The 24,817-nt window shown below is 40.3% G+C and overlaps 1 protein-coding gene across 15 annotated transcripts in view; it reads left to right on the top strand.

The window, feature by feature from the left end:
• Positions 1-24,817, top strand: part of CNTRL (centriolin) — a 95,972-nt gene that overhangs the window by 50,044 nt on the left and 21,111 nt on the right. For 11 of the 15 annotated variants that reach the window (XR_002734006.1, XM_023223690.2, XM_031934013.1 and 8 more), the window contains 13 exons: positions 3,945-4,121; positions 6,701-6,835; positions 8,793-8,938; positions 9,531-9,738; positions 10,240-10,419; positions 12,048-12,227; positions 12,983-13,099; positions 13,384-13,525; positions 14,252-14,400; positions 16,796-16,985; positions 18,283-18,596; positions 20,587-20,795; positions 22,820-23,012. Coding sequence is in view for 13 of the 15 variants with exons in the window: in XM_023223690.2 (XP_023079458.1) it covers positions 3,945-4,121; positions 6,701-6,835; positions 8,793-8,938; positions 9,531-9,738; positions 10,240-10,419; positions 12,048-12,227; positions 12,983-13,099; positions 13,384-13,525; positions 14,252-14,400; positions 16,796-16,985; positions 18,283-18,596; positions 20,587-20,795; positions 22,820-23,012 (2,340 nt within the window). In the remaining 2 variants the exon portion in view is untranslated. Of the gene's footprint in view, positions 1-3,944; positions 4,122-6,700; positions 6,836-8,792; positions 8,939-9,530; positions 9,767-10,239; positions 10,420-12,047; positions 12,228-12,982; positions 13,100-13,383; positions 13,526-14,251; positions 14,486-16,795; positions 16,986-18,282; positions 18,597-20,586; positions 20,796-22,819; positions 23,013-24,817 lie in introns of those variants that run through there. The other 4 variants (XM_023223688.2, XM_031934017.1, XR_004228448.1 and 1 more) reach the window with 4 other exon arrangements.

Here is a 24,817-nt window from a genome sequence, read left to right as displayed (position 1 = left end):
ATGAAATTCTAGGTTAAAAATTATTTTCTTTTAAGAATGTTGAATATTGGCCCCCACTCTCTTCTGGCTTGTAGAGTTTCTGCCAAGAGATCTGCTGTTAGTCTGATGGGCTTCCCTTTGTGGGTAACCCAACCTTTCTCTCTGACTGCCCTTAACATTTTTTCCTTCATTTCAGCCTTGGAGAATCTGACAATTATGTGTCTTGGGGTTGCTCTTCTCGAGGAGTATCTTTGTGGTGGTCTCTGTATTTCCTGAATTTGAATGTTGGCCTGCCTTGCTAGGTTGGGGAAGTTCTCCTGCATAATATCCTGCAGAGTGTTTTCCAACTTGGTTCCATTCTCCCCATCACTTTCAGGTACACCATTCAAACGTAGATTTGGTCTTTTCACATAGTCCCATGTTTCTTGGAGGCTTTGTTCATTTCTTTTTACTCTTTTTTCTCTAAACTTCTCTTCTTGCTTTATTTCATTAATTCGATCTTCAATCACTGATACCCTTTCTTCCACTTGATCAAATTGGCTATTGAAGCTTGTGCATGCATCACATAGTTCTCATGCCATTGGTTTTCATTTCCATCAGATCATTTAAGGTCTTCTCTACTCGGTTTATTCTAGTTAGCTATTCATCTAATCTTTTTTCAAGGTTTTTAGCTTCCTTGCGATGGGTTCAAACATCCTCCTTTAGCTTGGAGAAGTTTGTTATTATTGACCTTCTAAAGCCTATTTCTGTCAGCTCATCAAAGTCATTCTCCATCTGGCTTTGTTCCGTTGCTGGTGAGGAGCTGCAATCTTTTGGAGGAGAAGAGGTGCTCTAGTTTTTAGAATTTTCAGCTTTTCTGCTCTGGTTTCTCCCCATCTTTGTGGTTTTATCTACCTTTCGTCTTTGATGTTGGTGACCTCCAGATGGGGTTTTCATGTGGATGTCCTTTTGTTAATGTTGATGCTATTCCTTTCTGTTTGTTAATTTTCCTTCTAACAGTCAGGTCCCTCAGCTGCAGGTCTGTTGGAGTTTGCTGGAGGTCCACTCCAGACCCTGTTTGCCTGGGTATCACCAGCAGAGGCTGCAGAAGAGCAAATATTGCTGCCTGATCCTTCCTCTAGAAGCTTCTTCCCAGAGGGGCACCCGCCTGTATGAGGTGTCAGTTGGCCCCTACTGGGAGGTGTCTCCCGGTTAGGCTACCTGGGGGTCAGGGACCCACTTGAGGCAGTCTGTCCGTTCTCTGAGCTCAAACACTGTGCTGGGAGAACCACTTCTCTCTTCAGAGCTGTCTGACAGGGACGTTTGAGTCTGCAGAAGTTTCTGCTGCCTTTTGTTCAGCTATGCCCTGCCCTCAGAAGTGGAGTCTACATGTGGAGGCAGAGGCCTTGCTGAGCTGTGGTGGATTCCACCCAGCTCGAGCTTCCTGGCTGCTTTGTTTACCTACTCAAGCCTCGGCAGTGGTGGACACCCCTCCCCCTGCCAGGCTGCTGCCTCACAGTGGATCTCGAGAGTGCTGCACTAGCAGTGAGCAAGGCTCCGTGGGCGTGGGACCCGCCGAGCCAGGTGTGGGATATGATCTCTTAGTGTGGTGTTTGCTAAGACTGTTGGAAAAGCACAGTATTTGGGTGAGAGTGTCCTGTTTTTCCAGGTACCATCTTCTGTGAAGGTACAGCTTCGCTTGGCTAGGAAAGGGAAATCCCCTGACCCCTTGCACTTCCTGGGTGAGTCAATGCCCCGCCCTGCTTCGGGTTGCCCTCCGTGGGCTGCACCCACTGTCCAACTAGTCCCAGTGAGATGAACCAGTTACCTCACTTGGAAATGCAGAAATCACCTGTTGTCTGCGTTGATCACACTGGGAGCTGTAGACCAAGCTGTTCCTTTTTGGCCATCTTGGAACCGGATTCAATTTTATACACATTTTTATACAGATTTTTTTTCCTGAACCATTTGAAAATCAGTTGTAGACATCATGCACCTTTGCTCCTAAATATTTCAGTATATATTTCCTAAGAACAAGGACATTTTCTAACATTAACACAGAGTAATTATCAAATTTCGGAAATTCAGTATTTTATCAGACTTCATGTTTGCCAGTCTGCTGAGCTTTAAAGGCCTTCTTTCCATTTTTCTATTGTGAAGATGTTTACAGTTATAAGAAAGTTGAAAGAATAGTTTGGTGAACATCTATGAACCCTCTTGGATTCAATAAATATTTTGATTTATTTTCTCTCTCTCACAGACACATACTTTTTTCCTTTGCTCATTTGAAAGTTGCAGATATCATAACATCATCCCTTCAACACACATCTTTTTAAGAGCATTTTCCCTCATCACTACAATATCATTATTACACCTAAGGAAATTGACAGTAATTCCCTAATGTCCTCTAATGTCTTTTTTTTTTTTTTTTTTTGAGACGGAGTCTTGCTCTGTCACCAGGCTGGAGTGCAGTGGCGCGATCTTGGCTCACTGCAACCTTCATCTCCTGGGTTCAAGTGATTTCCCTGCCTCAGCCTCCTAAGTAGCTGGGACTACAGGTGTGTGCCACCAAATTAGCCAGGCTAATTTTTTTTTCTTTTTTGTATTTTAGTAGAGATGGGTTTCACCATGTTGGCCAGTATGGTCTCAATCTCCTGACTTCGAGCTCCACCCGCCTTGGCCTCCCAAAGTGCTGGGATTACAGGCATGAGCCACCGTGCCTGGCCCTAATATCCTCTAATATCTGAACCGTATTCAGATTTTCTTTATTGTCCCAAGAATATGTGTGTGTGTGTGTGTGTGTGCGCACGTGCGTGTGTAAAATCCAAGCTGGTATTCCCTAGATTGAACCACATTCTGGGTTTGACTGATTGTTTCCTCATGGTTTGTTTAACTTGTATCTCTATGTTCTATGTAAAATAGTATCTTAAGTTAACTGCGTTTTCCCCTGATATTACTGGAGAGGCTGATCACCTTTCATTTGGAGAGGCTGATCACCTTTCATTTGCTGTTCAGGTTTCCTCTTCAGTGAATTCCCTATTCATATTCTTTACCTATTTTTTGTTGAATTGTCTTTGCCTTTTCTTAAAGATTTATAGGAATTCTTTACATATTCTGGATAATAATCTTTCGTTGGTTATATGTAGTATCTGCATTTTAAACAAGCAGCCCAAATAATTGAGTTGCCAAGTGGTTTTTGGACAGCTCTTTTTAGAAGTTCCCATCATACTATCCTCCTCTTTAATCTATAATAGTTTGATCCCAAGTAAATAGATGAAAGAGGTAATGTTTAATCACAAAACACAAGTGGACTAAAATGAATCAGAACCATGGTATGCTAATAAATATGTACTTACATTCTTGTTAGCACTCATTTAAGGTACTCTTATCATCCTTAATATTAGAGAGTGCCAGTCTCATTTTGTTCTTCTGACAAATGAACATGCTATGGTTTAATAGAAAGAGTATGGGCTTTGGAGTCAGAGGTCTACATTTATATCCTGACTATCCTTTTTCTAGCTACATAGCCCTATGCAATTTACTTAGATATTCATTCTACAGTTCCTCATCTGTAAAACTGCAAGTTGCCTTATACAGTGATTGTGAAGATACAAAGAATAATGAATATGAAAACATTTTGTCCAACATCAGATGAAAAATAGGCATTAAATCTTATCCTACTCTTTTTTTCCCTTCCTTTCTCCCTCCTTATGGTTTTAGACTCATAAGTATCACAGAACTGGTCCCTTTGAAATACAGTATGTTGGTAGCTTACTGACTTTCCTGATTACATTTAGCCAGGGTTTTGTTTTCCAACCAGGATATGCACAGCCTGAGGCTTCATGATATTGCTACTGAAAACTTTGTGGCAGGCAGCAGTAGCTGGCCAGCGTTTGGTTTACAGTGCTCAAGTTACTTATAATGCCTTGCAGATGCTTAAGCAGCACAGTGAGGGTTCCATAGTTAAACCCACTGTATCTTTCTAGGAGCTTGCAGAGCTAGAAAGTGCCCTCCAGGAGCAGCATGAGGTGAATGCATCTTTGCAGCAGACCCAGGGAGATCTCAGTGCCTATGAAGCTGAGCTAGAGGCTCGGCTAAACCTAAGGGATACTGAAGCCAACCAGCTCAAGGAAGAGTTGGAAAAAGTAACAAGACTAACCCAGGTAAGTAGGAGCATAAAGCCAACTAGAAACTAAGTACCCTGTGCCTTAAGATATCATCCTTCTTTTATTTATGTCTTAATTTAAAATTAAGCATTTTTTCATACCATGTATATGGAGTGATGAGAAAGGCAGAATTTTAGAGTCAGACATTCTGAGTGCTAATAACTACCCCTGTGTGAACATGGGCAAATCAGTTCATGGCTCTGAGCCTCCCAGCCTTTTCCTCCTCTGTAAAATGGCTTATGGGGAAGACAAATGAGAGAAATCACATGAAAGCATCTGACATCGATACTCAATAAATGCTAGTTGTTTGTTTTTCCTTCTTAGAACAGGTTTAAGAGACTTTTTTTTTTTTTTTGAGACGGAGTCTTGCTCTGTTGCTAGGCTGGAGTGCAGTGATGTGATGACGGCTCTCTGCAACCTCCGCCTCCTGGGTTCAAGCGATTCTCCTGCCTCAGCCTCCTGCGTAGCTGGGACTACAGGTGTGTGCCACCATGCCTGGCTAATTTTTTGTATGTTAGTAGAGATGGGGTTTCACCATGTTGGTCAGGCTGGTCTACAAACTCCCGACCTCAGGTGATCCGCCCACTTCAGCCTCCCAAAGTGCTGAGATTACAGGCAGGGGCCACCGCACTCGGCCGAGACCTCTTTTAGGTTGATGGTAAGTTGCAGTTTGCTGTCTCCTTTCAGAGTTGGTTGAAAGATCCACTAGTTTAAATTGTACTTGCAAGTTACAGAAAACATATCCAATAAATATTTATTGATTGGCCATTGAGGGCCAGGTGCTGTGGATTCTCTAGGGAAAACACAGACATGGTCACCATCCTGTGGAGCTGACAGATCTCTGATTGGTAAACTTTAGTCCAGCAGGTGAAACAGGTGTGGAAGAAAGAAAGAGACAGGATTCTTTGGCCAAGGAGGAAGTAGTCAGGGAAGACCACCCTACAGAAATGATGTTTCAGCTGATGACTGATGGATGAGTAGGATTTGGCCATGCAGAGGGGACAGGGTGAAAGGGGTAAAGGTAAGGTATGTGTATTCTAGGCAGAGAGGTGAGGAGAGAGAGCATATAGTAAGTACATTTGAAGTGCTGAAAGTATGCCTCCAGGATGCCAGGAGCAGGGAGAGGAGTGAGGAAAGAGAACGAGAGGTAAAGGCAGAGAGGCAGGCAGAGGCCAGTTGTAATATATTCTTTATCAGATTAAAAATACAATTTATTAGCCAGATGAGCTGCATCTTCTTTCAGGAAGCCACTTCAACCTTTCCTTTCTGCCTGCTGAAAATCTGGGTTCAGGACTCCAGTTTGGTTTTCCTATAACCTGTGCACAGTAAAGGTATTTATCATGCATATGATGATCATCTGTCTAGATGCTCCTAGATGATCTGTTTGTTTTACCCCAGCTAGACTCAGAGCTCAGTGAATGCCCAGATTGTATCTGTTTGTTTCTGTTTTTTCAGTGCCTGGCATATGAGAAGTGTCAATACATGCTTATTTGATAAAAATGAAATAAATTAGATATTTTGAATCTCAGGAATGCATGTAAAAAATAATTCATATGATTAGAAAATGAACTAGAAATATATCTGGTTTATTATAGTAATTACGTATATTCCTTTTCTTATGAGATATCAGATCATCACTTGACAGTTGTCAGGATTGTATTTCTCAAGAGTGCTGAGTTTTGTAGAAGTATAATTGACAAGATTGGAGTCTCAGAAATTAGGAGGTTTTAGGAAAACAATTAAAATAACAGTAAATATTTTAAAATAATAATAATAAATAAAATTTCTAGATGGCATTTTCCTTAATAAATTCTCTTTTCAAGCCAGACTGTACTAGCTTGAAATACATTGTCCTTTGTACTTTGATTGCCTTTTATTTTCTTCTCAGAAGTCTTGACAAAATTATTTTAAGAGCCTGGCCTTTTCACTGATTCACTTGGTATTGAAAGGGACATTCCCCCTTCCTCAGCACCAAGACTGCCAGGATTGGTCTTCAAACCACACTGAGAATATGAAGCATAACAGGTCTTCTGTCTCTGATCTGAAGATCTGCAGATCTCTGATTGGTAAACTTTAGTTACATGAACTCCCTTGTGATGCTTGATAAGTACAGATTCCTTGGCCCCACCCACCCTAGAGATTGTGATCCAGAATCTCTTTTCTGAGATAGAGGTTAGGTGTCTGCATTTTTAACAGGCATACCTAGTGTTGATACAGTTATTTTGAGGACCACAATTTGAGAAATACTAGTCTAAGGGAAAGGAGAGCAATAATTGTTGGATCACTTGCACAACTTTTAAAGGTAGGTGCTTCGGCCCACACCTGAAGATTCTGATTTGTTGTATTTGGGCTGAGCTGATTCTGATGCTTACTCCTTCTTAAGTGTTAATAATAGTTTAAGGATTGTGTGAAAAAATTATCTTTGGTTTTTAAATTTGGGAGTACAAACATAAAATTGAGTTGTAAAACTATAGCTAGCCAGGGATTGTGTGTATTATGTAAATTTATTTATGCCTTTTAAAATAATAAATTATTGCTGTTTTATACTTTCATGTCATTGCTTCGTATGGTGACAGTTAGAACAATCAGCCCTTCAAGCAGAACTTGAGAAGGAAAGGCAAGCCCTCAAGAATGCCCTTGGAAAAGCCCAGTTCTCAGAAGAAAAGGAGCAAGAGAACAGTGAGCTCCATGCAAAACTTAAACACCTGCAGGTAGAGATTTGTTGTTTTAGAATACATTCTTACACAGAACACCCAAAGATGATGATATGTTTAGTCAGGCACTTAGCAACCTGCTCTAACATGTAGTAAGCAACTTGAATAGTAATTCATATAATAGTAGACAAAAGGGAATTCTGGGTGGAGCGGCACCATAGCCCCTGTTCTCTTGTGACCATTGTTTTAAGATTGTTATTTGTGAATCTCCTTTTGTTTTTATGATGGTGCAAAGAGATAGAGGCAGTGTCAGTAGTAAACAATATACTGTGTAAACTCATGGGCAAAAGCAGTATCTTGCATTTCTTTTAAAAGTAGATTTATTACCAGACTGAACTAAAATGATCAGATTGGTGCATTCCTCTTCCACTGAAATATCTTTGTAATTATCCAGGAATTTAACTAGAGGGGGTTGCAGTGGGATTTCTTATGTGTAAACAGTTTTCACAATCCTCTTCTTGGAAAGGATGCTATTAAAAATGTAATCATTTTTTATTTGTGGGAATGTATGTCAACATATGTATAGCTGTTCTCACAGTAATCTGCTGAACAAACTGCAGGAAAAACAGGTGGATAGGATTTTTCTGATAATTAAACTCTCAAAGAAGACAAATGTCTGAACAAACAAGTACCTGAATCATTACTCAGGTCTCCAAATCTGTGAGGCTGGGGGCCTCTTGGCTAGCTGAGATGGTAGCTGTTATCACCAGAAATAAAAGGGCAGAGTTTATGTGGCTTGGAGGAAGGGTTCCAAAAAAAACCATGTAGGGGAATTTGAGAGAAATAAGACTAAGCTCACACAAATGTTCTTCTTCTAACACTTCAAATGTTTGTTCCTTGAAGTTTAAAGAAATCTCATAACCTAGAATTTAATTTTTACTGCTCTCAGTTCCACTTCTGAAGCAAATATAAAAGATACACATGTTTTCCATTACTATGTGAGGCATGTGTGTGTGTTGGGTCTTCCTTGAGTTATCATTTTCCATTTTTAGTATAGAAATTTTCATATAACACAAAACAGAATACTTATGACCCTTTATTTACCCATTGCCCAACCTAAACAGTTGTCAACATTCATTGTTTCATTTTGTCCACCTCTTTTGTTGCTGGAATATTTTAAAGAAAAATTTTGTACAAACATCTTTCTTTCACCTGCAAATACTTAAGTGTACATCTCTTACAGAAAAGGACTAATATATATTCTTCAGGGGCCTTCTCCAAAGTAGAAAGTGAAGTCAGCTTTCTAGAATGCTTACACATGTTGTGGGACTAAGTTAGAACTAGATTCTTTGGTTACTAGGTCAGCTAACCTCCTGAGTACAAGTTAAACCCACTCCACAATTCTTTGTCAGAAATCATTTAGTTGCACTGAACCAAAATGTACTCACAGTAGCTCAAGAAAGGAGACAGCTTGCTAGGAACCAGAGCTGCTCTGCCTTTGATGTTGATATAGGGGCTTTCTCATTTCTCTTTTTCCATCTCTCAGAGCATTGTTTGTGGCCCAGCATAGACCCCAGCCCTGAACTGACATATTTTCAAGTCCAACATTTATGTAGACTTGCTGTACTGAATCTTGTTTCAAATTATGGAGAGAATGAGAACCTGTTTTTTGGCTAGTTGATGTGTTGACTGGCCTCAAGTCAGATGATCTGTGGCCAGGATTAGATAGTACTACAGAAAGGGCCGCCTTGGGGCAATTTTACAGATAAAGAGGACTCCAGATGGAACAGGCACTTGAAAACATATTAATTGCATTCTAAATTCTTCATTTCAGTTAACATTTTTACACTGAGTTTGAAGTAGATTACTCATAGGGAAATTTTAGGAATTTCTTTTTACCTGAAAGAGGCATTGTCTGAATTTAGTTCTGTGGTCTAGATATGTTTGTTAGTTCGTTAGTAGTGAAAATATGCTGTCATGTAATAGATAATCCCTATTTCATCCCCCTCCATAGGATGACAATAATGTGTTAAAACAGCAACTTAAAGATTTCCAGAATCACCTTAACCATGTGGTTGATGGTTTGGTTCGTCCAGAAGAAGTGGCAGCTCGTGTGGATGAGCTAAGAAGAAAACTGAAATTAGGAGCTGGGGAAATGAAGTAAGGAAAAAGCAAGACCTCCAAGACTAGAGTGGGCCTCACAACTTGGGAGTTGTGAGTGTGAGGTTCAATGATAAACTCACCTTTCTAAGTTCTGTTAATGGCAAATTTCTTTTGTAAGGTTCTCCTTATAATGTTTTCATGACTGAGACAAAAGATTATTTAATTTTAATTGTCTGCCACTGATAGTTTTTACATTTTGGATCTTTTTTTTTTTTGGTATTTAAGGGTAATTTTTGGTATTTAAGAATTATTTTTTCTTGAAAGTTAATTATATATGGTCAGGAAGTAGAGCCACATTATACATTTTAAATAGAGAAGAAACATCAAAAGAAAACATAATTATTTCAAATATATGAAATGGACATTTATTTTTGGAGCAAATATTGTTAGCCTCATATGAGCCTATGGTTTCAGAGTAGCAGCAGTCATTTGATAAAACAATAATTTGCACTTAGGAGATGGTCAGTAAATTGCTATAGATTGACACCAGTCCCTCCACACAGCTTTTTACTCTGGAGCTAATGTTAATAGCATGTTTGCATCAAAAATTAAATGTCACCTTTATATCATTTTTCCTCCTCCTTACTAGCATCCATAGTCCTTCAGATGTCTTAGGGAAAAGTCTTGCTGATTTACAGAAACAATTCAGTGAAATTCTTGCACACTCCCAGTGGGAAAGAGATGAAGCACAAGTTAGAGAAAGAAAACTCCAAGAAGAAATGGCTCTGCAGCAAGAGAAACTGGCAACTGGACAAGAAGAGTTCAGGCAGGCCTGTGAGAGAGCCCTGGAAGCAAGAGTAAGAAAAGGACAAGAGGCACCTGGAGGGAAGTGTTTGGCAAATATTAATGTTTTTCAGCAAATTACAATGCTTCCTTTGTCATGTAAATACAACATAATTGTTGTTATTTTCACTTATAACAAGTCAAGCTGGGTGTGACTAAAACGCAACCCTGAATGTGGTTATTATGTCAAAGTCAGGCTTGTTTGTGACATTGTGTTTTCCTTGATTTGGAAGCAAAGGCAAGTTATTTTATAATAGGCAGGTAAATAATGCCACATTCCTAGAGTATGGTGTGTTGCCAGAATCTGGTATTTTTTGATGTGATGATTTTAATGAAGAGGCAGACATTCAAATGACTCCTAGAGATCGTTCAAGATAAAACCATTCCTGACAACTCGTTAGTAAATAATTAAGTTACAGCCTATAATAAAATGGGTGATAATTCATAAAAAGTTTTAATTTTTCTTAAAACATATTTTGCCTAAAAATCATTCTTGAAATTTTATTTCTTCACAGATTAATTTTGATAAGAGGCAACATGAAGCGAGAATCCAGCAACTGGAGAATGAAATTCACTATTTGCAAGAAAATCTAAAAAGTATGGAGGAAATCCAAGGCCTTACAGATCTCCAACTTCAGGAAGCTGATGAAGAGAAGGAGAGAATTCTGGCCCAACTCCGAGAGTTAGAGAAAAAGGTAGGGAAGGCTTGGAAAATGAGACACATAAGTACCTGCTGGCAGTGTTCTGCCCACTGGCAGCTAGGTCAGCTGAGACGGGTGCGATCTGTAGTCACCTCTGGCTGCATTGCTGGCACAGTGCTGAACCTGACCTGGGTGGGACCTAGATGCATGTCATTGAATCAAGAACCTAAGACCAGGTGTCGTGGTAGATGGAAACAAGAGAATTGAGAATGTAAGGAGTGACTTTCGAGTTAATTAGGTGGTACTTAACAAATGATATTGGGAGGAGTTTGACCCCTTTGAAGCCTCTTGTCCAATTGGACACATCCATGGAAAGTTACTTTTAAACTCCTCATCATCCTTTCTAATACCCCTGCCTCTCTTTGATGGCTTTTCTCCATTCCACCTCAACCATCTACTCCCATTGTCACATTCTGGACTTTGTCAAGTTTAAAAATTGCACCCACCTCTGAAATCACAAACTGAAGTGTCTTGCTCTGATCATAACCGCTTATCTTGCTGGCATCCACACACTAAAAATTTCTCAACCTTATTGAGCTTCCAGTTCATTAGCCTCACCCCCACCTTTGCTATCTGTTAAGCCCTTGTCTTTATTTTCTTACTTGTCCAACTTAAATTTTGTGGTCTACCAGCTATTAACTTTTTTTTTTTCTCTACAAATATCCTCAAGTCCCTTGTCTTTTTCTACTGTTTTATTTCCCTGACAAAACTGAAGCTCTCTGCTTTCTTTGGGCCTGCACTTACACTGGGTGTTCCTGGAGAAAAAAGTCACCCATCCAGTATAGTGGTGTCATTAAAAACTTATAGTTACCAATCTCAAATGGACAATATGACCCTTTCCTGTGGTGATCTTCCTCTCCCATGCCTCACTGTTTCACACCTTCTCATCCTCACACCTGCCGTCTGCTTTCTCCCAGCCTCAGTGAATAACTTGCTTTATCCTTCACCGAGACGCCATCAGTTTCCAAGTCCTGTTGAATCCGTCTCTAAAATATATCTGGAATATATGACCTTTTTCCTTCTCTGATGCTAGACACTTGTGCTGTCATCATCTCTCTTCTGGATGACTGCTGTGGCTGTCTGATCGATCTGTCACTTCTACTCATGACCCTGCTCTCCAGAGCTGCCAAGATGCTCTTTCTAAAATGTCAAGTGGCTATAATCAGTCTCCCCTCCTGTAGCTTCCTTTGTTCTTAGGATTAAGACCAAAATTCTTAAGCCTACGAGGCCTACATGATTTGCCTCTGTTTAGATCTCTACTTTTCTCACTGTGCTTCTCCTTTCAGTTGCTCAAAAATGCTAAATTCTTTTACTAACACCCTATGCCCAGGGCCTGATTTCAAAGGCAGGTTCATCCATGCCTTGGTGGTAGTGCCAGGAAATGTTTTTCCAATAAATGGAAGAAGTTATGACTACTAAGATTCTTGACCAAGAAGACCTAGTTCAAGTTTCTCACAGTTTTGAGATATATTATTTATTCAGTGGATATATGTGGAGTACCTCCTGTGTATCAAGTATTGTTCTAGGCAGCAGTGAACAGAGTCCCTACCCTCCTGGAGCTTACATCTGAATTCATTCCTGCCAAAAATTCATCTGTTTAATTAATGTTTCTTTTATTTTAGAAGAAACTTGAAGATGTCAAATCTCAGGAGCAATTTTTTGGTTTAGATAAAGAACTGAAAAAACTGAAGAAAGCTGTGGCCACCTCTGATAAGCTAGCCACAGCTGAGCTCACCATTGCCAAAGACCAGCTGAAGTCCCTTCATGGAACTGTTATGAAAATTAACCAGGAGCGAGCAGAGGTGAGTTCACATGTACAGAACAGGTTTCCATCAATGATGCTGCTGTCAAAAAACGTGGCAACTTGTATTATTGATCTTGTTATAAACATTGGTTATTTTATAAACCACTGTAAAGTTGTCTGTTTTTCTTAAGACCTACAGATTATATTACAACCCCCAATAATTTATTTTGTGCTGCCATGGATCCTGCATTCTACTGAGCCCTGAAAGGAATCATCAAATAAACATATTATCCCTACCTTTATGTGTAAGGATCTGCTTAGAGAGATAGCTGTCAATATCTACCTGGACAAGGGTTCTTGAAGGATTGTCATATAATCCCTCTGAATCTCAAATTTTTCATCTTGTGCAGTCATGTGAAAATGTTACTTCATAGTATGACTCCTTACTGAGCTAATGGCTGTTACTGTGCTTTATAGGATGCAAATGCTAATAAGATTAAGATAGCAGATCATAGGAGACAAAAATATCTAATGATGAGAGCCCAGAGAGACATAGTCATGGAAGACTATAGTAACAGTACAAAAGTGAAAAAGTTAGCCTTTGCTCTTTCTGATGTCGCACCTTGGGGTTGGGGGCTGGGCAGGCTGCCCAACAATGGGAACAACACAGGAGAAGGTGGGGCTTGGGTGTCCATTTTTATGAACAGCCTGGTAGGCAATGTGATGAAAGCAGAGGAATCAATCCAAGAGGAAGAAATGAAGAAAACAACCTGTGATAGCGGTGGTGCCTTTCTCATACCTCTGTCCCAGTAGGAGTTGCAGGAAGCAGAGAGGTTCAGCAGAAAGGCAGCACAAGCAGCCAGGGATCTGACCCGAGCAGAAGCTGAGATTGAACTCCTGCAGAATCTCCTCAGGCAGAAGGAGGAGCAGGTCAGTGTTGGTACCCAGAGACCTCCCCTTTATCAGATTCTTATCAGTTCCTAAAAGACAAAATTACTGTAGGTGATATCTCAAAGAATTCTGAAGTGCAGTCAATAGTTAATCAGTACTTTATCGTCTACTGTGTGCCAGGCTTGGTGCAGTTTCCAAGTAATGCAGTTTCCTCACTGGGAAAGTGTAAATAAATATTATAGAATCATAATCAAGTTGAAAGGATAAATGTGTTTGGGAAAGAATGAATTCATTGGCAATTTTGTGTGATTTTTTTAAAATAGTTTCGACTTGAGATGGAGAAAACAGGTGTAGGTACTGGATCAAACTCACAGGTCCTAGAAATTGAGAAACTGAAAGAGACAATGGAACGACAAAGGATAGAGATTGCAAGGCTGCAGAATGTACTAGACCTCACTGGAACTGGTAAAGGATTGGGCTTTGATTTTTGGCAGTGGTTTTGTAGTTGTAAAATTAAATCATCTTGTTTGTTTTTTACCTTTAACTGTTACAAATCAATTCCATGCTTGATTTAGAGAGCTGTGGTAATTAGCTTAATAAGTAAAATCAGGTAATTTTAAAAGTATTTTCTGTAAGTGTGTTACTGGGGGACTTGGTTGCCAAGACAGGAGTTTTGTATTTGTGGCCGGGCGCAGTGGCTCACGCCTATAATCCTGGCACTTTGGGAGGCCACGGTGGGTGGATCGCTTGAGGTCAGGAGTTCAAGACCATCCTGGCCAACCTGGTGAAACCTTGTCTCCGCTAAAAAATACAAATATTAGCCGGGCGTGGAGGTGGGCACCTGTAAACGTAGCTACTCGGGAAGCTGAGGCAGGAGAATCACCTGAACCTGGGAGGCGGAGGTTGCAGTGAGCCAAGATTGGGCCACTGCACTCCAGACTGGATGACAGAGTGAGACTCTGTCTCAAAATAAAGAAAAAGAGGGCTTTGTATTTGTAATTTCAAAAGAAATAATGTTTATAAATCAGTTTATTTGCTTTTTTTTTTTTTTATTTACCAAAGGGCAGACTGAAAGTCAGCTTTGAGGAACTGATAAAATTAATTGGCTCTCATGGAATCTCTTTTATATTTTGAGAAAGAAAGGAAGTAAATGATTTCATATCAATTTCATAGAATGACTTTTCTTTACAGACAACAAAGGAGGCTTTGAAAATGTTTTAGAAGAAATTGCTGAACTTCGACGTGAAGTTTCTTATCAGAATGATTACATCAGCAGCATGGCAGATCCTTTCAAAAGACGAGGCTATTGGTACTTTATGCCACCACCACCATCATCAAAAGTAGGAATTCTGTGGTGTTGGGAATGTATACTGAATTGTCTTGAAGAAAGTGTGACATTGTCCCCTTCCCCAAATTTATGAGAAGGTACCAAAAATGACGTTTCTATGCTAAGCCGTGCATTGAGGTTCTATAGTGTTTTTAATATTTGAGATGAAAATAGGGCTTTCTTGGGGAAGGTGACAGTTGGCTGTTCATACTCAAGTGGTATGTGTTAAGGTCCTTGAATGAGTATGCTTTAAAGGGAGAAGGTGATTTGAGCCCAGAGAGCCTGCTGAAATGGGCATAGAATTGTGCAGAACCTCCGACAGAAAAAAAGGCACCTGAATTTCATGTCCTTTTAACAAACATTCATTCAGTGCTTACTGAAGCCTAGGCCAAGTGGTAGGCAGTGGTGAGGCATCACATTGAATGGTAAAGCCCCTGCTCTCAAAGAGCTCATTGGCCATGCCAGCATAATTGCAAAACGGTGACAACAGACCTGACCTGTATTCTCTAGTTGCAGAGAGATGTTAAGTATTCATCTGATGGGAAGTTCAGGAAGGAATGCTTCTCAAGCAGTGGTGTGGAGTCAGCACTTAACAAGCAGTGAGCGATGGACTTTTAGGAGGAAGGAAACAGCTTGTATGGAAGAGGAGAGTTACTGGCTTAGCAAAGACAAGTAGCTTTGTGGGGCTAGAGGGTTTATAGGAACAGTGTCAGATGAGGCTGAAAAGTAGATTGGGGTCATGGTTTTTTTTTTTTTTTTTTTTTTTTTTTTTGAGGTGGAGTCTTGCTGTGTCCCCCAGGCTGGAGTGCAGTGGTGTGATCTCAGCTCCCTGCAACCTCCGCCTCCTGGGTTCAAGCAATTCTCCTGTGTTAGCCTCCTGAATAGCTGGGATTATAGACACGCGCCACCATGCCTGGCTAATTTTTACATTTTTAGTAGAGACAGGGTTTTGCCATGTTGGCCAGGCTGGTCTCAAACTCCTGACCTCAGGTGATTTGCCCACCTCAGCCTCCCAAAGTGCTGGGATTACAGGCATGAGCCATCACCGTGCGTGGCCTGAGGTCATGCTTTTTTTAAAGGGCCTTAGAATCTCTTACACTTAATTATATAGGCCATGGAAAATGGGTTGTGTACTAAAATGATCAGAGCTGTAGTTTAGGAATAATATTCTGGCTAGTACAGAGACTATACTTGTGGTAGGGTGAGCTTTCCGTGGGTCTCTTTCAACTGATTGAGGTAAAAAGTACAAGCCAGAGCTAGATCAGTAGATCTGGGAAAGAGGAGATGAGATTAAAAGATGTTAAAGAGAAATGGTCAGAGCCTGGGACCTGAATGTGGGAAGTGAGAAGAAAACTGGGGCCTGAATGTGAGAAGTGAGGAGAAGACTGTAGGCTATATTCATCCAAAGCAGAGGGGGGCCTAGTGCCATCCTGCTAGAATCAGCTGATGAGCAATAGTCAGGGAGAAGCAGCTCAGACACACTAGGATCCCAGGGCTGTGTAGACTTAACCAGACCCCTGAAGAGCAGAATCTTAGATTCTCCCAGCAATCGTAAAGGAAGCCAACTCCTTGGTACAACCAGAGTTGGAGGTGGAAGCAGTATAAATTAGAGCAAAACATATAAGCCTGAGCTGGGTGAGGGTTTAGAGAATGTACCTACAGACTGGGAAGGAGAAAGAGGGTAGCAGAGTAGAGCTTTAAAGCCATGCCAAGCTCCCAGGACAACAGAAGACTGGTGTCCCTAGATTTCTTCAAACTTCACAGGTTTCCTTTGCCTCAGTTGCTGGGCCATTAAGGATGAGGTTAAAAACAAAACCAAAAAACCACTAGGAAAAATTACTACAGAGAGAACAGAGGCTGACACCCAGGAGTCTGATCACTATGGAGAACTTACTTTCATTTCTGTCTCCTGGGGAGTCGCTGCATAAAATTAACCCAGTCAAACTGCCAGATAACATGCTTTTTCCATTTTGGTATGGCCAAGGACTTGTGATTTCTAGAAAATTGTACCAAAAGAAAGGATAGGAGATGGGTGTTTTAAAATGGCTTTTGAAAGGGTAAATAGACATTAATTTGGTTGCTTTCACCACACTTTGAGCCCTTCACTTTCACAGACCAGTCTGATGTGACCCCAGCCATTACCCACACAGCCCTCCTTTCTGCATGGCTTCCCTGACACTGCCATGCTGATCAAGTCCAGAAGGATGTCAATAAGCTGAATTGTGTATGGAACTGCAGTTTATGTGACCGTGCAATCACCTCACTTCTGTGAAAAATAAGGATAATGAAAAGAAACCAAGTTTTTTCTCAACCTTGCTACATGTCAACTTTGCTCTAGACTTTGACATTTCTTAAAGTCAGCCTTTCCGTTTGTAATACATAGTGTGCTTTGCTGTCATTTGTTTTAGGTTTCCAGCCATAGTTCCCAGGCCACCAAGGACTCTGGTGTTGGCCTTAAGTACACAGCCTCAACTCCTGTTAGAAAACCATGCCCTGGGCAGCAGGATGGGAAGGAAGGCAGTGGACCTCCCCCTGCCTCAGGATACTGGGTTTATTCTCCTATCAGGAGTGGGTTACATAAATTGTTTCCAAATAGAGGTAAGTCAGATCACACAGGAAAGTTGCATTTCTCTTGCCCATTTAATAACCTTTTATTGATTCCCTGAAATCCCTAAGTCACAGTCCAGACTCCTTAGCTAGCTCCATAAGGTCTTCTGTGATCTGGTCTTGGCCAGTGACCTCTTGTCGTCATTTTAAACCCTGTCTGGAATGTCCTTCCTCCTTCCCCTCCCATGCTGCTGCCTACTCATCCTTCAGCAAGACCTAGGTCCTCAAACAATGCTCCTAAATGGAGCCTTCTTCCACCCTGCTTTACCCAGGCTGACTAAGCAGCCTCTTTGACTGTACTGGAGCACGGTGTCTTGTGTCTGTGCATCATGGCATTACTCTCACCTTCCTAAAATGAAGTGTTATGAGTCTGTCTTCCAAAGCTCTGGGGGAAGAGTCAGACCTGAGTAAATCTTTTTCACTTATTAGCTGTGTGGTCTTCGGCTAATTATTTAGCTTCTGAAACTGTTAATCTGTAAAATGTGAATATGACCTTCTGAGAATTTGTTCATTTAGAAACTTTTTTTTTTTTTTGAGATGGAGTTGCACTCTGTCACCGGGCTAGAGTGCAGTGGCACCATCTTGGCTCACTGCAACCTCTGCCTCCCGGGTTCAAGTGATTCTCTCTCCTGCTTCAGCCTCCCGAGTAGCTGGGATTACAGGCGTGTACCACCATGCCTGGCTAATTTTTGTATTTTTAATAGAGATGGGGGTTTCACCATATTAGACAGACTGGTCTCCAACTCCTGACCTCAAGTGATCCACCTGCGTCGGCCTCCCAAAGTGCTGGGATTACAGGCATGAGCCATGCATGTGGCCAGGAAGTGTTTATTGAGTGTTTATTGTGTGCCTGTGTTCTAGGTTCTCTGTTGTCAGTGATCAGCAAACATATTTTCTGGTTTTAGGGCAGATAAGTTAGTAAGCTATCACATTGGAGAGTGTTAAATGTCATGACAGTGGTAAACTCTGAGTGCTGTGAGATCTTGTATGTAGCATGAATTAGATACCTAGATGGTCACTTAATAAATTAATGAATAAATTAATGAATGCAGAAACAAACCAACAGTTAAACATAAGAAAAACTCAAGTATCAGCCATAGAAAATACTTTGAATCCATGTTTTGAGCTGCTTTTCAAAAGTAGTTTTGACCTTTTTTTCAGTTTTATTCTCACATCTCCAGTATCTTGGCTTAAATGCTGCTGTTCTCTACTAAATTTGTTTACCTGGTAAACCATGGGGGTAAAACACTCTTTTGTTTAATAAACTCTTCTGTTTGTTTCTTTGAAGATGCAGACAGTGGAGGAGATAGTCAGGAAGAGAGTGAGCTGGATGACCAAGAAGAACCCCCATTTGTGCCTCCTCCTGGATACATGATGTATACTGTGCTTCCTGATGGTTCTCCTGTACCCCAGGGCATGGCCCTGTATGCACCACCTCCTCCCTTGCCAAACAATAGCCGACCTCTCACCCCTGGCACTGTTGTTTATGGCCCACCTCCTGCTGGGGCCCCCATGGTGTATGGGCCTCCACCCCGCAACTTCTCAATCCCCTTCATCCCTATGGGTGTGCTGCATTGCAACATCCCTGAACACCATAACTTAGTAAGTGGAAAGACGTACAACTCTCTTTCCACACTGCTTCCATGGGTGACTGATAAGGGTATATACTTAATGAGTTGACCTGTTTATGACTGGATTATATGGCAATGGTGTGTTTGTAAGGCTGATGTTTAGAACTGTGCAAGCATTCTCTTACTAAAATTTCTCTTCTAAAAGCAATGGCGTGTGCCTATAGTCTGAGCTACTCAGGAGACTGAGACAAGAGGTTTGCTTGAGCCCAGGAATTCAAGGCCAGCCCCAGTAACAGCAAAAAACAAAAAAAAAAACAAAAATATCATGTACAGGAGTTAGGGTCTCAGGCCAATCACAAACCTGGATTAGCCATTTAATAAATGTTTTCAGTCCAGAAATTTACCATTTTTACAAAGCTTATATATTTTTCTATTGACAGGTATTATATTAATGTGTATGTATATATTTACTTACTAGTGCCTGTACTTGTACACATACACATATGTATAATATGAGTGTATACACATACATGTATGTGCACGTGTATGCACACAGGTATGGACAGCATACAATAAGGTTTTGGTGGGGATTATCTCTAGGTAGTAGGATTTATTTATTTTTTAGTTTCATAGTTTATATTTTGGTGGGGATAAGGTTTTGGTGGGGATTATCTCTAGGTGGTGGGATTTATTATTTATTGTCATAGTTTATATTTTATTGTACACAATATTTTGTATTCTGTTTTTCCTACTTAATGTTATAAGCATTTGCCCATGGTTTTATAAATGTCTTTAAACAGTATTTTAATGACTGTACAACATTTCTATATTTGTAGGTACTGTAGCTGACTCTAAATTCTTACTGTATCTCTTATTCTTAGGCTAGATTCTAAGAAATAATTATTTCCTAATCACTAGATTACTTCCTTTTTCTTTTTTCTTTTTTTTTTTGAGACAGACTTTCTCTCTGTCGCCCAGGCTGGAGTGCAGTGGCGCAATCTTGGCTCACTGCAACTTCCACCTCCCCGGTTCAAGCGATTCTCCTGCCTCAGCCTCCCGAGTAACTGGGATTAGAGGCACCCGCCACCATGCCCGGCTAATTTTTATATTTTTAGCAGAGATGGGGTTTCACCATGTTGGCCAGGCTGGTCTCGAACTCCTGACCTTGAGTGATCTCCTGCCTCGACCTCCCAAAGTGCTGGGATTACAGCCCAGCCTCATTAGATTACTTTCTGACTTTTTGGTTCTAGAGAAATGAAATACAATCTAAGCTCCTCCTTCAGACTCAGAACACCTCGAGCCTTTGTTTTTTCCTTCCTCTCTTGGCAGATTGAGTGGAAGATAAACTAGGACACATATCAAGTCCTCCAGTACCATTGTAATAAGTCAGACTAGTTTTAGAGGGTCTGTGTGCATTTACAAGTTTAACTATAGTAGTCACTCATACTCTCTTGCAGTTTTTTCTTACACATTGTAATTTGTAACAATTTCTATTCAGCATTTATTGATAATCTCTTAAACTGGTTCTTTTACTCTCCAAGCTTACCAGGCCGTTTATATAGTTTCTCAGGTGCACTTTTATACTTCCCTACGTTTGCATATGTTACTTCTTCAGCCTAGGTCTCTCCTCTTTCATTCATTCTTCAAAACCCAGGCAAAACACCTCTTCCTCTGGGCAGACTTCTCAGAAAACGTTTCTCCCATGTGTCCAGAGGAGGGAGAGACTTCTGTCTAGAAAGTCTTCTGTGCTAGACACCGAACTCTTTGGAGGCAGAGGTTATCCACAAGAGGCTTGGCGAGTGTTTCTCAATCATAGTCAGACTGTTTGAAAAATTAAAGGTTCTATTTGTCCATCAACTTCATCCATGACATTTAACTTTTTATACCAAAGTCTTAGAATCTACCATCATTTTTTGGGTCATTGATACCACTTTAACCACAGTTAATTTCAGCTTTTGGCAGGAAAGAGAGGAAACATCCTGTGATGTTTCAGCTCTGCGTTTTTCCCCTTCTTCATTCAGGAGAATGAAGTTTCTAGATTGGAAGACATAATGCAGCATTTAAAATCAAAGCAGCAGGAAGAACGGTGGATGAGAGCATCCAAGCGGCAGTCTGAGAAAGAAATGGAAGAACTGCATCATAATATTGATGATCTTTTGCAAGAGAAGAAAAGCTTAGAGCGTGAAGTAGAAGAATTACATAGAACTGTCCAGAAACGTCAACAGCAAAAGTAATTAATATATTTTTTATAATTCAGACGAATGCGATATTAGTTCATTAATGCTGTCGAATAGAACTTTCTGTAATCTTGGAATGTTCTTGATCTTCTGTCCAGAACAGTAACCACAAGCTCATTGTGGCTGTTGAGCACTTGAAATGTGGCTGATGGAGCTGAGGAACAAAATTTAATTTCAATCAATTTAATAGCCACATATTGAGTACCACATTGAGCAATACAGTTCTGAGTTCTTTTGGCCAATAATACAAATCAGTTCTTCTTGTAGTCCCTCTTGAAGAGTGGTATAACCATTTCCCCTCTCCAGTTACCCTAGCTAAAAATATGGCAGGGGTTCTCAACTCTTTCTCTTCCGTTACTCTCCTATGCTTCCAGTTGGTCTCTAAATCCTGCTGACTGCATCCAGAGAGCTCTCAAACTGGTCCCTTTCTGTCATCGCCCCTTCTCTAGCTTTTAAATACTCTCATCCTAGCGATTGTAATAGTTTCCACACTGGCCTTCCATGTCTTCTCTTTTGGTCTACACTGTATCTTGACACACTGCAAATCTGACTGTTCCACTTTCCCGTGTGATTCTCAGTCCCATCAGAATGTACATGGCCCTTCTCCATCTGAAACCCACCTGTCTTTTTCTTTTATCACAGAGTTGGGTCTAGCTCACTCCTTTCCTGTGGTTTCCCTGAACACCACGTTTTCTCCTGCCTCTACACCTTTGCTTGTACTGTCTTCTCCCTGCTGACCCCCCTGCCTAACTCCAGCGTGTCTTCAAAATAAAGGTCAGAGATCCCCTCTCTTTTTTTTCCTTGTTAAAAGCCTAACCCTCAGGTGCCCACAATTCGAGGTTAGCAACCTTGGTCATAGCACTGTTCACACAATGTTGTGGGGAGCCCAGGAACTCCTTGAAGGCAGTAGCTGGACCTCCATCTCTGTGTCCCATCACCTGTCATAGGGTCACTTAGTGAAGGCAGCATCTGTTGATTGGGTTAATTATGCAAAAGCCTATCTGTTGCAGAAGTCCATGAATTATGACAGTTCCCCAGTTTTTGTCATTTAACCCAGACTGGCCCAGACCCCAGGGTGGTAGGGAGGCCTGCAGAGAACACAAGTAAGAAAGACGTGGTTGCTGCCATCTAGCAGCAGACATGTGACTAACAGTGTTGGCAAGTGAAAGCAAGGGCCACACCTAAAAGATAGGGGCTAGACATTTGAAGGTGAGGCAGATGGTTGTATCTGTTATTTTTGTGAGTATACACATTGGGGAGTGGAATTTTTTTATTCTGAAGTATTTTGGAGGGAGGTGATAGGGTGGTAGGATCGCCACTTCTTTTCATAGTTATAAAAGTGTAATAAATACTATTCTAGGAAGTTTGGATAACACAAAAATGTTCCAAGAAGAAAGTAAAAATCATATGTATGCCTTCATTTAAAGAGAAAGAATCTGTTAAATGTTGAATTTATTTTCATATTTTTCTGTCATGCAGTGATAGATAATCTGATTTTTAAATAATTTTGTCATGTTAGCCTTAAGATACTGAATTGTGTGTCACGGTTTTTGATATGTCAAATGTTGTCACCAGAGTTTTACTTTAGCCGAATGGAATAAATCACAAAATCAGCTAGTCTTCAGGGCAGCCTATAAACTGCCCTTGAAGGATAGTTTTGAGGGAATGAATGAATATTGTGGTAGTGGTTTGCTTTATTTTTGTACCTCAAGAGAATAGAAGTATCAACATTTTCTTGGTCAAGAGATGACAACACAATAATCTTTGTTGTTATATTTAAAAGGGCAAACAATTCCATGTCATGCATTTTACATATTATGCATTTACTGCCAATAAGAATTCCATGTTTAATAAAATGGTAAACATAGACCTTGAACAGAATCAAATGTAGCAGTCTTTCTTATCTATTCTCATATAAAATTAGAAAATCATTGTAGATCTTTTTAGTAGTTAGGCTACAAGTACCTATATTGTCTACATTTACAATTTTTTAATGGGTGTGTATATTATTTTTTAGGGACTTCATTGATGGAAATGTTGACAGTCTTATGACTGAACTAGAAATAGAAAAATCACTCAAACATCATGAAGATATTGTAGATGAAATTGAGTGCATTGAGAAGACTCTTCTGAAACGTCGCTCAGAGCTCAGGGAAGCTGACCGACTCCTGGCAGAGGCTGAGAGTGAACTTTCATGCACTAAAGAAAAGGTATGTCTTGTTGTGGTTTGGGGTGTGAGCTCAGTGTGGGTGAGTCAGCTTACTATCTGCATGAAGGATTAGAAAGAGAATGTGTGTGCTAAGAGGACAGTTGTCCAAGTCAGACAGCCAGGTTCCAGGCTGGACTCTGCTAGTTAAGGAGATGTGAGAATTTGTGCAAGTCATATAAGTCCCCTGGCTTTGCTTTTCTTATCTTTAAATTCAGGCTAAGAATATGTAGGCTTTTCAGCATGGATTAAATAAAACAGCATGTTTAAAATTCCTGAAGTTACTTAGTTCCTAGCACACCCCACCTCCTTATCCTGTGTGTCTTTTATATCTAATTATTTGGATTCTGCTGTGTTTTTTAAAATAGGTCAATCTTTATATTCTTATTAAACTACAATGGACCTCACAAGTATTATTTTGGTCTTCAAGTTGATAATGATACAAAATATTTTTTGGTCTGAGATAATATTCTTTTATTTTTTGAGACGGTGTCTCACCTAGGCTGGAGTGGAGTGGTACAATCTCAGCTCACTGCAAACTCTACCTCCCTGGTTCAAGCGATTCTCCTGCCTCAGCCTCCTGAGTAGAGATGGGGTTTCACCATGTTGCCCAGGCTGGTTTTGAACTCCTGGCCTTGTGATCCTGCCTCGGCTTCCCGAAGTTCTGGGATTACAGGCGTGAGCCACTGTGCCTGGCCCAATAATATTCTTTAGACTACAACACAGAGGGAAGTTGGGGAGAAAAAGGAGTTACCTGTTATTGAGCCACTGCTATGGCTATGCATGGCCATTTTGTAAATGTTTCGTTTAACTTTCCTGGCAGCCCTGTAAGATGATGTTAGCTTGGTTTACTGATGTAGCTCAGAGAGGCTCATTACTGGCCCAGGGTCACATAGCCAAGGGCTCTTTTAATTAGATGAGAATTCCAGGATGAAAAGAGTTCCTTACCCACATGAAACACCTCAGGAACTATTATTTTTATTTTGCTATTTCAACATGAATATATTTAAATTAAAAGCAATCTATTACCTGGGAACTTAATTGTTTATTAAAGAAATTCTGTGAGTAATTAAGAATGGAAAAAGTCCTTTTCTTTTCAGATGAGCTGTTCCTTCTGTTGTCATATGTTGGATTACTGTGAGAGAAAATAGATGTGAGCAGAACTAGAGGAAAAAAATATCACTGGTATAATAATATATAATAAGATATATTATTTTGATGATATATCTTCAAAATATCAGTGGTATATTTTGATTATATATTTTGGTATATTTTTGTTATATATTAACATATATAGGTGTATATATATATAAAATCATCAAAAGAAAATTGATGGCAGTGTAGTAAGTGAACCAAGGCTGATAAGTTCTTTCACCTTCATCCTCCCAAAATGACTCAGGGAGGCAGCTTGGTAAGGAGGAGGAGAGAGAAAGTAGTGGCATTTTGTAAGGAGTGTGCCAGACATGTTAAAACCTGACATAGAAGGAGACAAAAAACTATTTGGTGGCTTTTCTGGAATGCCTAGCGAGTTTTGTCCAGTGCTTTGCTGATGAAACTGACAGAAACAAGCTATCTGAAATGGAAAGACGTATGGTGAAATATGTAGCTCTCTGGGAGCTTGCCAACCCTTTTGCATGCACACAGATATTTAATAGACAAATTTAACATACGGACTCCTCTGGCTTTAGTACAATGGCAGACTTCAGTGTTTTTTTTTTTTTTTGGCTGAAGGTGAGTCACTGCTCAACCAAGTGCAAACCACACTCTATTTTTGGAACTTTTGATGTCATTGTTTTAAGCATCTTATGT

The sequence above is a fragment of the Piliocolobus tephrosceles genome, chromosome 14, assembly GCF_002776525.5.
Source record: "Piliocolobus tephrosceles isolate RC106 chromosome 14, ASM277652v3, whole genome shotgun sequence".
Classification (NCBI taxonomy): domain Eukaryota; kingdom Metazoa; phylum Chordata; class Mammalia; order Primates; family Cercopithecidae; genus Piliocolobus; species Piliocolobus tephrosceles.
The sequence above is the reverse complement of the archived record's forward strand: the minus strand, read 5'-3'. Positions and strand labels throughout refer to the sequence as shown.